This window comes from Notamacropus eugenii, chromosome 3 (assembly GCF_028372415.1).
Source record: "Notamacropus eugenii isolate mMacEug1 chromosome 3, mMacEug1.pri_v2, whole genome shotgun sequence".
Taxonomy (NCBI): domain Eukaryota; kingdom Metazoa; phylum Chordata; class Mammalia; order Diprotodontia; family Macropodidae; genus Notamacropus; species Notamacropus eugenii.
This window is the reverse complement of record NC_092874.1, coordinates 481,198,472-481,212,905: the sequence shown is the minus strand read 5'-3', so window position 1 is coordinate 481,212,905 and position 14,434 is coordinate 481,198,472. Positions and strand designations below refer to the sequence as shown.

At 47.8% G+C, this 14,434-nt stretch overlaps 2 protein-coding genes across 6 annotated transcripts in view; one reads left to right on the top strand and one right to left on the bottom strand.

The window, feature by feature from the left end:
- SUGCT (succinyl-CoA:glutarate-CoA transferase) overlaps nt 1-8,496 on the bottom strand; it is a 634,978-nt gene extending 626,482 nt beyond the window's left edge. For 2 of the 5 annotated variants that reach the window (XR_011964838.1, XM_072599106.1), the window contains exon 1: nt 8,100-8,489. Coding sequence is in view for 4 of the 5 variants with exons in the window: in XM_072599106.1 (XP_072455207.1) it covers nt 8,100-8,181 (82 nt within the window). In the remaining variant the exon portion in view is untranslated. Of the gene's footprint in view, nt 1-8,099 lie in introns of all 5 variants that reach the window. The other 3 variants (XM_072599107.1, XM_072599108.1, XM_072599104.1) reach the window with 3 other exon arrangements.
- A 126-nt stretch (nt 8,497-8,622) lies between these two features.
- Nucleotides 8,623-12,866, top strand: MPLKIP (M-phase specific PLK1 interacting protein). Its single transcript, XM_072599109.1, has 2 exons — nt 8,623-9,059; nt 12,106-12,866. The coding sequence occupies exons 1-2, from the start codon at nt 8,799-8,801 to the stop codon at nt 12,307-12,309; spliced, it is 465 nt and encodes a 154-aa protein (XP_072455210.1). The 5' UTR covers nt 8,623-8,798; the 3' UTR covers nt 12,310-12,866.
- Nucleotides 12,867-14,434: the final 1,568 nt, after the last annotated feature.

The window sequence follows — 14,434 nt, the reverse complement described above, 5'->3', positions numbered from 1 at the left end:
GTTTGCAGATCTGATGCTTTTCTGAAAGTATCCTGCTAATTATTTTTTATCAGCTTCAGTTGATTTCCAGTCACGTCTGATTCTTCACGACCGCATTTGGTGTTTTCTTAGCAAAGATACTGGAGTGGTTTGTCATTTCCTCCTCCAGTTCATTTTACAGATAAGGAAACTGAGGCAAGTAACTTGCTCAGGGTCACACTAGTGTTTGAGGCCAAATTTTGAACTCAGGAAGAGGAGTCTCCTTGGCTCCAGGTCCAGCATTCTATCCACTGCCCTCATTTTGGATAGGATTCCATCACAATCACATATTATGACTTGTTCAGCCATTCCTCAATTCATGGGCATCTCTTCAATTTCCAATTCTTTGCCACCACAAAAAGAGATGCTAGAAATGTGTACAAATAGGTCCTTTCCTTTTTCCTTAGATCTCTTTTACCTCAAAGAGTACGCACAGTTTCATTGCCTTTTGGCCCTGGTTCCTAAATGATATCCAGAACGGTTAGATCAGTTCACAGCTCTATCAACAGTTCATTAGAGTCCAAATATTTCCACATCACCTCCAACGTTTATCATTTTCTTCTTCTGTCATGTAAGTCAATATGACAGGTGTGGGGTGGTACCTCAGAGTTTTAATTTGCATTTCTCTACTTAATAGGAATCTAGCACAGATGATTGTAGATAGCTTTGATTTCTTCTTCTGAAAACTGCCTGTTCATTTCCTTTGATCATTTATCAGTTGGAGAATGATTCATATTCTTATAAATTTGGCTAAATTCTCTATATATTTGAGAAATAATCAGAGAAACCTGCTATAAAATTTTGTTCCACAATTTTCTGTTTTCCTTCTAATCTCAGTTTTACTTGTGCAAAACCTTTTTAATTTAGTATAATCAAAATTATTTATTTTATATTCCATAATGCTCTCTACTTGGCATAAATTCTTCCCTTATCAATGGATCTGAAGATATTCCCCTAATTTGCTAACAGTATCACCCTTTAGGTTTAAGTCGTGTACCTATTTTCACCTTCCCTTGGTTATAATGTGAGTATGTTGGTCTATAACTAGTTTCTGCCGATCTGCTTTCTAGTTTTTCCAGCAATTTTTGTCAAATAATGTGTTCTTATCCCAAAATATTGTATCTTTCAGTTTATCAAACACCAGATAAATGTGGTCATTTACTGCTGTGCATTGTGTATCTAATCTATTCCACTGATCTATCACTCTATTTATTTGCCAGCACCAGATTGTTTTGATGATTATACTTTGTAATATAGTTTGAGATCTGCTACTGTTAGGTCATCTTCCTTCATCTTTTTTTTTCATGGATTCCCTTGATGTGTTTGACCTTTTGTTCTTCCAAATGAACCTTGCTACTTTTTCTTCTACCTCTACAAAATAATTTTTGGTAGTTCAATTTGCATAGCACTGGAAAAGCAAATGAACTTAGGTAGATTTATCATTTTTATCGTATTGACTCAGTCTACCCATGAATGACATCTAGGTGGCGCAGTGGGTAGAGAAATGGGCTTGAAGTCAAGAAGACTTAACTTCCTGAGTTCAAATCTGGCCTCAGACGCTTAATTAGCTATGTGATCCTGGGCAAGTCACTTAATCGTGTTTGCCTCAGTTTCCTCATTTAAAAAATGAGCTGGAGAAAGAAATGGCAAACTGCTCCAGAATCTCTGTCAAGACACCGTCAGACATGACAAACCCATGTGCAAGAAAAAGTAAGATATCTGACAGTAAAAAGAACTGACCTTGAAAAAATTTTGAGAGATAATTTAAGAGTCAATGACTTCCCTGAAAATCATGATTTAAAAAAACCCCTTAATACCCTAATTTAAGCAATCCTAAATGAAAACTGTCTAGTTCTATTAGAATCAAAGAGCAAAGTGAAGACAGAAAGAATCCATACATCACTTCCTGAAAGAAACCCCAAGAGAAAGAAAGTCTCAACATCACAATAAAATTCATAGCTTTCATGCCAAACAACGACCATCATAAACATCCAGAAGGGAGTTCAAGGAACCACAATTAGAATCACACAAGATCTGGCAGCTCTTCCTACATATAAGAGACTCTGTAATGCAACACTCCAAACAGCAAATAATACAGGCTTATGGTTCAAGAATAATCTACCCTGAAAAGTTTAATATAATCATACATGGGGAAAAATGGACCTTTAATTGTAAAGAAGACTTTTAAGCACTGCAAATGAAAAAATGAGAGCTGAATGGAAACTAAGAAACACTAAATCCAAGAGAATAGAGAAACCCAGAAAGGTAAATTTATTTGAACAGGAAAAGGGCCATATGATGATACGCTGCTAACATTTTTAAGAAAGAGAGAAGAAAGAAGTTCCCTTTCAGAAATATGTCTTAAAAGTGCATTAAGTTCAATTTTTTTAAACAAAAAAGAGGAATTGGGCATTAAATTGATTCTGATAAGAGTGTGAGAGTATGGAAAAGGGGGAAGTGAAAAAGAATACACTAGTAAAAAGGAGGTGGAACTTGCTATTTTTCATAACTGGGTCACATGATTAGAAGACTAAACAAACATGGAGGAAGGGATGAAAGGAGCAAGCATTAGATGAACCTCATTCTTATCTAAAATAGACAAAGAATATACACACGCACACAATTACTTTGGTGTAGAAATACATCAAAGTCAAAGAAACAAGAGGGGATAAGGAAGGTTAAGACAAAGAATGAAAACGTGGAGAGAACAGTCTCAAGTAAACCTAACCTTCTGACCCTTAAAAAGGATGCATGGAATTAAAAGGAAAAGCAAAAAGGAAGACATAGAATGGAAGCGAGAAAGGGTCTATCAAAAAGGGAACGACTGAATACAAAGAGAATGTGAGTGTCACGGAGTATTGGGCCATAAGAAATGACAAAAAAAGATGGTGTCAAAAAGTAGTAGGGAACTTCAACTGATGCAGAGGGAAGTGAACAGACCCAGAACCATTTATAGAAGGACAACATCATTGTAAAGACTTAAGAACTGCGATCAACACAAGGACCAACCATGTCACCAGGAAACCTTTAATGAAGTCTGCTAAGCACCCACTGACAGAGAGCTCATGGAGTCAAGGCGCAGAAAGAGATAGACTCTTTGGACATGGCCACTGTGTGATCTGTTTTGTTCGACTTGCTTATCTGTCATGATTTCCTTTCCTCTCAGTTTTCAATTCGGATGGAAGGGTTGGGGAGGAAAAGGGAGAAAGAGGGAGAGAGTGAAGCATGGAGAGGGAGGAAAGGGGAAGAGGAGAGGAGAGAAAGGGAGGAGAGGAGGGAGAGAGGGAGATTGAAACTTTTTTAAATGCAGAGAAGAACAAGAATGTTCAGAAGGAAGCAAAGATGTATATAGGACAATTCTTAAAGCAGCATGTACACTTTATTATACACTTTTAAGGCAAGCAGTATGAAATTAAGGTTTCCATTTCATATGCAATCTTTTTATGTTCTGATGTGTATAAGGAAATGATCATTTGGAGGAATGTTTAGTTTAAAATCTGAAAAGTTAAAAAAAAGAATAAACCTCCCTCTCTGATTCGAAGAGGTAGGAGATGATGAGTGTGGAAGCCTGGATATACCGGCAGATTTGGATGACATGTCGATTAGTTTTGCTGAGACAATTCTTTTCCCTCTCATTAATTCTTCATTATAGGGGTTCACAATGGATGAACAGGGAGGGATGTGTTGGGAAATGAATCTGATATAAAAACAAAAGTTAACAATAAATTTTTTTTAAGTTTGCCAAAAAGGCATTATGTAGCAATCATAATGGGGGCCTCCAGTTATTCAGACCTCTGCAGCTGGGTGGCTCAGTGGCTAGAGTATTTAGGCCTGGAGTCAGAAAGACCCAAGTTCAAATCTAACCTCCGATATCAACTAGCTGTGTGACTCTGGGCAAGTCACTTTACCTTTGTTTGCCTCAGTTTCCTCATCTATAAAAAGGGGATAATAATAGCACCTATCCCCCAAGATTGTTGTGAGGATCAAATAAAGCACCTATTTAAACAACAATACCTAGAACCCATAAGTGCTTTATTTAGCTCTTTACCGCTGTTCTCATTTACCTTATTATCCTGGGGCTGTTCTCTTCAGTCTGATATCGGTCCTTGGAGGTCTCATTACAGGCTTCTCAGAGAGCCCTGGCAAGGGCCCTGGCAGCCGTGCTCCAGGAAAACAACCTTAGCAGATTTGGGCACTGGCATGCAGCAGATGCTACACCCCTGACCTCCTCAGCAGTCACATTAATGAAAACCCAGAAAAGGAAACTGTCACCACCAAAGCCCTGGACATTGGCTGATAAAGGCTCACCATCACAAAGGAATCTGGTCTTCACGACAGAAATAACCTTAAGGAAAAGGCTTCACTGCCCCCTAAGGACAATGGATCTTTCCCTCAGGCCTGCAGCTGAATTGTCCTGTAATATATTTTCTCTTGCTATTGAAATGTGAGGGAGGAGCTTGCATTCTCCATGCTCATCAGTACAGTGCTTTGCACATAGTAAAGGTTTTTTCATTCATTCATCTAGTTCTTACAGCACAGTAACATTCCAGTTCATTCATGTCCCATAATTTATTTATCCAGTTCCTGGTTAAATAGCATCTACTATGTTTCCAGTTCTTTGCTACCAAATAAAGTTCTGTGAAAGTGTTTTGGGGGAAGAAAGGGGATGGGGAAGAACAGACTCTGTATTTGACTTTCTTAGTCAGCCAAGATGACTCCAACACTGCCTAGCATCAATGTCAAGTTCCCAGGCATGAAATTCTGAGGGCACAAAAGGAAATAATGGGGGTTTTAGCGGACTGTGAATTAAGCACAGGCCAGTCAGGTGACGTGGAACCCAAGAGTCCACTTGATCTGGGGGTACATGAAGAAAGGTGTGGCTTCTAGGTAAGTGCCCTGTGCACTGTGCTCAGGTCAGACCCCATCTGGAGTAGGGGGTTCAGTTCAGGGAGTCACATGTTAGGAAGGATAGTGAGAGTTAGGAGGACAAGCAGGATGGAAAAGGACCCTGGCATCTGAATACCAACTGTGGATTGCTTAGTCTGAAGGAGATACAGAGCCATGCCCACTGCCTTCAAGTATTCAAAGGGCTGCAGTGTAGCAGAGGACTCCACCCTGGAAGGGAACATGCACATTAACTTTCAAAGGCACATTCTCTCCATCTCCTGACACAAGGGGCTAAAATGTAGCCTGGGAAGGAATGCTAGTTCTCCAGTATGTTTCATCCCTACTTTGCAACAGATGTTACAAAAGCAGGACAGTCTGGGAAAGCATATGCTAGTTTCTCCAGGGCTTTTGCTACATGGCTCTGTCTGCAAACTTGACTAGGCTGGGGACAGTTACCTCAGCATCTCCAGTGGGCTGCTTAGAGATATGTGGTGGCCAAGAAATTAATTTAAAAGAAATATAATGTGGTGAGTTTTTTCCCTTTTTCTCCTGTATTACAGTAAATAACTGTATTCCAGCACAATGGATAGAGAAAACAAGTTTGGGCTTTACCAGCTATTGTAAGAGTTTGCCTCATAGACTGGGATCAGTGGGGTGGAGGTGGGGGTAAAGAACATAAATTAGGGCAATTCCAAGAATGATATTCTCTAACAGGCACAAACAATAGTCTAAATAGCAGTTTCTAATTCCAATTTTTCTTTTATTTAGTGGGTAAAACTTAGGTCTGTTACTGGTTTTACATAGCACTTTTCTTGTCTTCCAACAAAGGTCTAGAATGATAAACACCTTCACAGGATTTGATTAAATCCAATCCAACACAACAAACATGTATTAAATACCTACTGTATGCAAAGTGAGAGCTTCTGGGACTACAAAAGAAAAGTACTCAGTGACTGCTCTAAATGAGCTCACAGTCCAACAGGACATATATTTCTGACACATTGATTACAATCAATTGCTAGAACCTGGAGTCAGGGAGACCCTGATTCAAATTGCTTAATCTCTCTGAGCTTGTTTCCTCATCTGTAAAATGAGGATAATAATGATAGCTAACATTTATATGGCGCCTTAAGGTTTGCAAAGTGCTTCATATATCTGATCTCATTTCACCCTCAGAACAACACTGTAAGATAGATTCTATTAATATCCCCATTCTACACATGAGGAAACTGAGGCAGACAAAGGTTAACTGAATTGCCCAGGGACACAACTAGTAAACATCTAAAGCCAGATTTGCACTCCCAAGTCAGCGCTCCATCCAATTCACAACCTAGCTGCAGCCAAATGCACACAGATAGTATTAGAGGCTAGAATTAATTTACTTGCAAGATTAAGAGCTAAAAACATCATGGAGTCTAAGCTCTCATTTTATAAGAAAGGAAACTAAGGCCTAGAGAGGTAAAGAGACTTGTCCAAGGTCACAAGGGCAGTGAGTAGCAGAGCTGGGATTTGATCCTCCAAGGCTCTGACTCCATGTATGGCCTTTCTACATCCAAGAGTAATGGAGAGTGGGATTTGTCTTCAGGACTCATGAGTGATTAGCATTCAAAACCTTTGTTAGAGAGAAGATAAGAAAATCCTAGGTAAAATTAGTCATTTTAGTAGTCAATCCTAGTAAAAGACTAGTAAAATTAGTAATCTGAGGATCAGCAAGAGTTCAGGGTTTTCCCTGAGAAGACAAGCCAGGGAGCAAAGAGTAAAGTCCAGCGTTCATGTAAGGAAGCTGGGATTTCACCAAATTCACAGTCTAGTATTTCAGGGAGAAGGACTCTGCCATGGGAGTCTTGGGGTGGGGAGGGGAGACTCCCAGACCTGTGATTTCATTGGTCAAGGAGACTCTTTGTAAGGACATTCCCTCCTCAAGGAAGAACGGTAGCACATAGTAGAGTTGTCTGGGGCACTGAAAGACTATACTCTGGGTCACAAAGCCAGCAGGTGTGAGAGACGGGGAGTACAGGGAGGGAACCAAGATTTACAGAGTGCCTCCTATCTACCAGGCGCTGTGCTAGGGCCTTGAGTTTTACGTTTAGTTGTGGTTATTTACAACTATGGTATTTCAACAAAGTTTGAGGCATAGTTTCTGGGTAACTTCACCATCTTATTAATAAGGCCAGCATATTTATTAACAAAAAGACGGCCATCTGGCTGTCTCTCTTAGACTGAAAGACCCCTAATGGCTCACCGTTTGTATGCCCTTGGAAGAGCAGGATTCAATTAACTCTGACGGTTAAGAATTAATGAGAAAAAGAACATTACAATGAGAAGGTGGGCTTGGAGTAGTGACTTGGGTCACCCAGGTCTCGGTCAAAGACTTCTCAATTTCCGTATCACCTGTCTGACAAAAGGAAGGACCCACGTTTTCCCAGACCTGTCAGAGCGAACCTAACTAGCAAGAAGGCACTCATTAGCCCAAACTTGGGACTTCTTTTACTGCCCGATTAGATCGTGGCCTGGGTACATCCTTGAGGGAGATTTCCCACACTGGTTGATTTCCGAATGAGGGAGTAGAAAAAGGGAAAAACCTGGGTCCTAATATAATAGTTATTAAACAAGGGAGAGAAATCATTTCTCAAGCAAATATTATCTCATTTGATCCTTCACAACAATCATGGGAGAAAAGGGCCGTTATTAACCCCATTTTACAGTCAGGGAAACTGAGGCAAAAGGTTGTGACTTGTCCAGGGTCACACAGGTATTGTCTGAGGCCAGACGACCGGCCCAGAGTCCCGTCCACTGCACCACCAGCTGCCTCCGCTTCTTTGCTAAGAACAGCCTTCACTTAAGCCAAGTATTCCTGTCCCTGAGGCCAGCCTTCTACCCACTAGGTGTCTGGGAAATCGGAGTAAAGTAGGAAAATCTAGCGAAGACATCCAATTTAGAGCTAGAAAGGGTCTAAGAAGCCCCTTAGTGCAACCTCCTTATTCATACAGGTACCAACTGAGCCCCAGGGGTGCTTCTCCAGCGCGTGCCCACTTGGCACCTGCACACCTGTAGACTATGGGGAGGAAGGGACCCGGCGGAAGGGCGCCCAGGGGCGGGCAGACCCTTGGGTCCGAGGGGCCGGAGACGCGCCTGCCCCGCTCCTCCACGGCTTCTTCCGGCCCCGACGGCTGGGGCTGGCAGGGGCTGACTACCTGGACGTGGGCAGCTGCTCCTGAACCGCCTCGGACCTCCGATCCTCCCAGCGCAGCGCGACACGACCCCGACCGCCTGCATCCCGAGCTCCGCGAGCCGACGTCCGAAGCGGGCCCCGCGCACCAGCGCAACCCGGGGGCAAGAGGGCGAGTCCGGGGGCCTGGGCAGGCGCCGTGGGGGGGTGGGGCACAGGGGGCCAAGCAGGCGCCGATGGGGCAGAGGGGGCGGGCAGGCGTCGTGGGGGGCACAGGGGCCCCGGCGGCACAGAGCACCAGGAAGCAGGAGTGCGTTCAGGGACGCTCCAAAGGTACAGGACCCGCACCTGAACCTTGGAGCTCACGTGCACGACCCGGCCACGAGGCGGACTCTGCGTCCGGAGAGGGCGGGCCCAGGCCCCGAAGCCCCGCCCCAGGCCCCGCCGCCCCGCCCCAGGCCCCGCCCCGCCTCCCCTCCAGTCGCTCGCGGAGCCCGGAACGTTGTGGGCCGGAACCTTACTGCAGCAGCCTCGGCGGCATTCTCGGCGGTAACCCGCGGAGGCCTCGGAGCGCAGGCGCGGGGCGCGTAGCCTCGGTCTCGCTTGCGCTCTCGGGCGGAGGCGCCTGCGGAGGCATCCCCCGCGCCCGCGCCCGCGCCGGCCCCGGCCCCCAGCCCCCGGCCCCACAGCCTCGCAGCCCCCAGCCCCGCGGCCCCACGCCCGCATGCACCGGCCGAGTTTCCGCCCGCCCACGCCGCCCTTCGCGGGGCCCAGCCCGGGCTCCTGGGGCGGCGGAGGTGGCGGCTTTCGGAGCTCTCCGCGGCCGTCCTCCCCGCGGGACGGCTACGGGAGCCCGCACCAGACGCCGCCCTTCGGGCCCCGCGCCCGGCCCCGCGCGCCCTCCTCCGGCTCCCCGGCCTCGGGCCCGGGCTACTCGGGCCCTCCGACCGGCTTCTCCCCGGGCCCGCCGCCCAGGCCGCTCCAGGTACGTGCGGGGGCCGCTCGGGGAGGGGGAGGGGAGGAGTGAGCAGCCCCTGGGGTGGCGGGCCGCGCCCCGGGGCTCTTAAAAGGCGTGACCCCCTTTAAACTGGGGGGGCTGGTGCTGCCCCCCCCCCAGCTGGGCGTGAGCGGAGAGCGTTAGCAGGGAACCGTGGCGGGACGAGGAGGAAAAGGGGCGCCCCGCACGCCGGCGCTTCTCCGAGGGGGCCCCTGGACCGAACGGCCCGAAGCTGGGGGGTTCCCCGCGGGGGAAGGTGGGGCCGTCTACACTGGCGGGGCGGCCCCTGGAGCGGTGTGGACGCGAGGCCTCGTGTGTCCGCGGGTGCGGGAAGGGCCCTCCTAGAAGCCGGCCCGCAGGAAGGGGAGAAGGGCGGGGGCGGGCCCCTCGGGCCGGGCGGCGTGCCGACCGCACGTCCAGGCACGGCGGGGGGACCCCGGGGAGCGGGAGCCTTCCGAGAGCGCTGTCGGGGTGTGCCCGGGGGCAGCGGGCGGGCTCAGCTCCTAGGGAGGGCAGACGTGCCCGGGGCGCCCCTCCCCACGGAAGGCCCCTCCCCACGGAAGGCCCCTCCCCACGGAAGGCCCCTCCCCACGGAAGGCCCCTCCCCACGGAAGGCCCCTCCCCACGGAAGGCTCCTCCGTGCCGCCACCAGCAGCTCTGCGGGATGGCGGCGCTCGCTTGTGCGTGGGCCTCCCCGAGGGACGCGGCGCAGCCCGTGCAGCCCTGGTGATAGCAGCCCCTCTTCAGAGCTCGCTCTAAGCTTGTCCACTTAAAAGTGGAGGCACTTGGCCAGAAAAAGCATAAAATGGGCAGGAATCAATTCATGATTTACCTGGATCTTGAGAAGCGCCGACCTGTTGAAGCGCAGCTGACCCTCGCAGGTGTAGACGAATGCGTTTTCTTTTTAAGGATTCATTTTCGAGGTCATATTTCCGGCTTTTCAAAAGTCGGGTTCACCGTATTCTCCGTTCCAGATCCTCTTCCTCCCGCACCCCTCACAGACACACAGAGCCAGGCACAGCGGGTCACCGCCCTGGCCGTGGCGGGGTCAGCCTGCAGGCTCTCCGGACGCTTGTTCCCCCGCGTCTGCCCCCAGGCCTCGGCTCGCCCTGACCCAGGAGCGGTCAGTCCCGTTCTTTCGCCAAGCCTTGCCCAGCTGGCAGACGCCCCTGTTTCCGGCTCTGCCACCATGAGTGCGCTGCCAGGGATACTTCTCTCCCTTCGGGGCCTTTCCTCGTCTCTCTGACCCCCTTGGGGGGCGCTGCAGGCCTGGCGGGGGGTCGCCGGGCCCCAGGGGGCGCAGTCACGGTGACAGCATTCCGGACCGGGTGTGCGGGAAGGAGCCTGTGTCCCTCTGCTGTCCGAGGGATGAGGCGGGACCTCGGAGTTCGGCAGTTAGGCAGACTGGGTTCGGAACCCCCTTCAGACGTTTGTTAGCTGCCTGACCCTGGCACCTCCTCTGTAAAACGGGCTCGATCCCAGCGCTTGCCTCCCGAGGGTGGTGAAGTGCTGAACGCAGCGCCTGGCACGCAGCGCCTGGCACGCAGCGAGGCCGCGTAACGGCCAGCTGTTATCGTTGCGTTGTCGGCAGAAAACACGGCTTTTAAAGTGACCTGTGCGCACGCGTGTCCGGGTCAGAGCCCCAGAGCAGCGCCGGGCGGGGGAGGGGAATGGGGACGGGCAGGCTCCTTCCCGGGGCTCTGGACGCAGAATGTCAGTTGTCTCCACGCGAAGCGGAGAGTCAGAGAGCGTCCTAGAGCCCGACGGTAGGTCGCTCTAGTGCCCGCTGGGACGCAGTCCTGCCAGCCTTGGCTTAGAGAGCGCTGCGGACGGGGCTCCTGTCCGGGGGTCCTGCTGCTCTGCTTAGCGCTCACTCACACGCTGCCTCAGGATGGACCATTTCTTAAAGGCGCTCACTGATGTTTAAGTGGCTAGATTTGGAACGTGGGCATTTGGAGAAAATGTAGCTAGAGGCAGAGGACTTGTTTTGGCGTGCCCTCTGACTTGGAAGGGCCTTGTCTGGAGGCGCAAGGCTGGAGAATGGACTTTCCTGAGAAAATGAAGAGGTCCAAGTAGAGACCGTGGCGGGAGGGGAAGTAAGACAGGACATCCATAGTATTCCTTCATCTGCTTTCCTTCCTGCTTGAAGCCAAGGGGCTTGCCTTTACCAGGTTGATCGGAGGACACTGCGTTGGGCTGAAGGAAGCCCGCTGCCTTTTCCAGACTAGTCCTGCTGTCCTGAGGCAGATCATTTCGCTGGACATTGATGAAATGCGCTGCGTTCTTGCTCTTGGCACGCTTGTATTTTTTCATCACAATAAATGAGAAGCAGTATCATCATCATCGCTTGATGCTGGCAACAGGGAGGAATCGCTGGATCTGTCCAGTGTATTCTCCCTGTTCTGGCTTGGGTAGAGAACAGGGAAGGCTGCTTTAACTCCCCCTCTTTCAGAGCCTCCATCAATACCCTACTTTAGAGTTTAAACCGAGTTTTAACAACCCACGTTTTACAGAAATAGGATTTTTTTTAGTTTTGTTCCGCGTGTTCATCTAAGAGCAGAAGAAATCCTTTTCCCCTTGTGGGGTGCTAGAGTCAAAGCGGGTTTGGCCAGTCCTGACTCCAGTTGTGGGCACTGTGGCTCTTGGTAGGGTGATGCCTCTGACCCCCTGCAGCTCTGCCTGAGGCCCTGCTTAGTGCTCAGTAGTTGTTTGTTTTGTATCGATAACTGCATTTATAAAGCACTGTGGTGAACGTATAAGACAGCGGCCACACGCAGACACTCCTGTGGTTCTTTCTTCAGCTGTGGAACGGTGGCCCTCAGCCCCTCCCGCAGGAGCATGGCAGGAGACACTGCTGTGGATCATAACTCAGCCATCTTCCGTAGTGTCCTTGGTGGCAAGATAACACTGACTTCAGTAAGGTTTTAATTTCTGAAAAAGACTCTGGAGAAGAAGCTAATTCTCATTTTTCTCTTTAAAATCATTTATACTTTGTCTTTTTGCTGAATATTTCCTTTGATGGTTTTCTCCAAAGGGCTCACCCAGGACATCTACACCATTTGGTTCAGCGCGTGGCAAAGAGAAAAGAGTATCTGATGATGTGGAAAATTATTTCAAACCTTCGATGCTTGAGGACCCTTGGGCAGGACTAGAGCCTGTGTCTGTGACAGATGTGAACCAAAAATACAGCAACGAGCAAACGGTGTTTGCTGGCCGAAGGGGGAGATATTTCAGTTAAACGTTTCCGAAGTTCCGATGGCACTCTGCCCTGTCAGTGCCCCACTGCCATCTGGATACAAGTGCTGCCTCTCTGAAGACTCACCAGCAGCTGATTCAGAGATTTGGGTAGATTTCGTGCCCGTGTGGACTAGTTACTACTCCTGCTCTTTTTTTAACATTTGTAGTAAGAGCTTTCTAAGTCCTGTTTTTTAATGTTTTCTTCATGACCCTTTTCCTGATGTTCTGTCATCAGAATTTGGAACTCGTGAAGTGGCCTGTTTTGTAAATATCATACCGTTTAACACTTTTAGTGTGATTCTGTGTACCATGTCTTTTGTAATTTTAACAAAATGTTCTACTTATCACCATTTCAGGAAAGAACTCTTGTGATCTTTGGAAATGAAATTGTTCAACCAGTAATGCGCTTTTGGGTGTTTGTTAACTGGGTTTTTACTTTCCTTCAGAAGCCACACTTTCATAATTAGGCATCATTAGCAGTGTTTGAAGTTTGTTTGGCCCCCCTGTATCGAAGCATATACTGTTTAACAATAAATGAATGGAAAATGTTTACTTTTACTAGACTAAATCTGTTGAGTTATGTTTACCTTGGAATTACAGCTCAATGAGATTAATTGTTATTTCATTTTATTTTAAATCAAGGTCAATGTACTTTGCAGATACCTCTTCTCCCCCCGCCCCCATCAGCTGCTGTAAGAGGTGGGGGGTGGAGCCACCAGGTAAATCTTAATCTTTCCTTGGAATAGACACATCCTGTTAGTGATGGGATCGAAATGTCTGCCACTTGGGAAGTTCTTGGTTTCTCTTTAATTCAGGGCATGGTTTTGTTTTAGCTGTGAAGGAAGCTGCAAGGAAGGGAGGAAGTGGTCTCTTTTCCAATTGAAAATCTGTACATTTCTAGTCCTTTTTCCGCTGAATCACTGCTGGTCGCTCAAAGACTATGGATGTGTTTTTTTGCTATGAGTCTAGTGCTCTATCGCCAGTGACCTCGGGCATAATAGACTGGCCCTTAATCACTGTTCATTGATTATTTGATTAGGTAGTGATGGGGATGATGTTGTTCAAATTTAGTGAGTTGGGGGGGGGAGGGGTTTGTTTTTTTTTTTTTTTTTTTTTACCAAAACTAAATACTAGTTCTGGCACCAATTTTTGTGTTTTACCAAGATCTGTGGAGTTAATCATCTTCTGCACCCTCTTAATCAGGGTGTAAGAACATACTGTAAATACTGAATTTCAAGCAGACTGGCCAAAGAGCTTTCTGGATACAAAATTTAAGGACAAAGCAGCAGCTACTGTAGAATGTAACTGGAAAACAAACTGGAACCAAAACAAAGGCAAATCCCTGGGGAAAAAATACTTCGCCAGCATGAAGCAAAAATTTTAGATTGTATTTCCTGGAAGGTACAAATAAGTTTCAGTTCTTTGTCCTATTTTATGAAAAACCCAAGTTAACTGGCTCAACTTTGGGTGGGGGGGCAGCTCTCCTAAGCTGCCACCTGCTTTAGCATTCCCTTCCCTCTGCTTTCCACCCACACTGGAAACAGGAACTATGAGATCCAAATAACTGGACCCACCCTGAAGTCCTTGGGAAAGGTGCCTGGCCTGACCACCATTCTCCAGCAGGTGGGATTAGATTCTCAGAGCATAAACTCTCAAGGCTTGAGACACTAATGAAACACTTCAGTGCTCTTTCACCGACATTTGCATGAGAAGCTCAAGATCCAGACTGCAAGTCAGGAAGATCTGGGTCTCACCTTGACTGAGCCTCAGTTTCCTCCACTTCCAAGTGGATCCGAAATAACTATTGTACTCCAGATAAAATGAGAAGGTTAGGTAGAGCACTGTACTCCAGCTATCTGATTTCTGGGTAGAGATGCAGGGACATGCATATATACCTTCTTGGCATACCCTCTGTCATGTGGTTTTATGTTCATTTTCAGAAAGAGTCTGCAGAGTGTGAACGAGTCCATAGGATCATTGAGGGGGACACACGTTGAGAACATCCTAAAGTCATACTTTTGGCACCAGAGACAAATTGTAAGCCTTGCCATCTCCCAAGTAGCAAAAGAGCCATTTTTTTCCTTCCCTGGACCAGACTGACCCTGAAGGAGTTGGCCAACTATTAG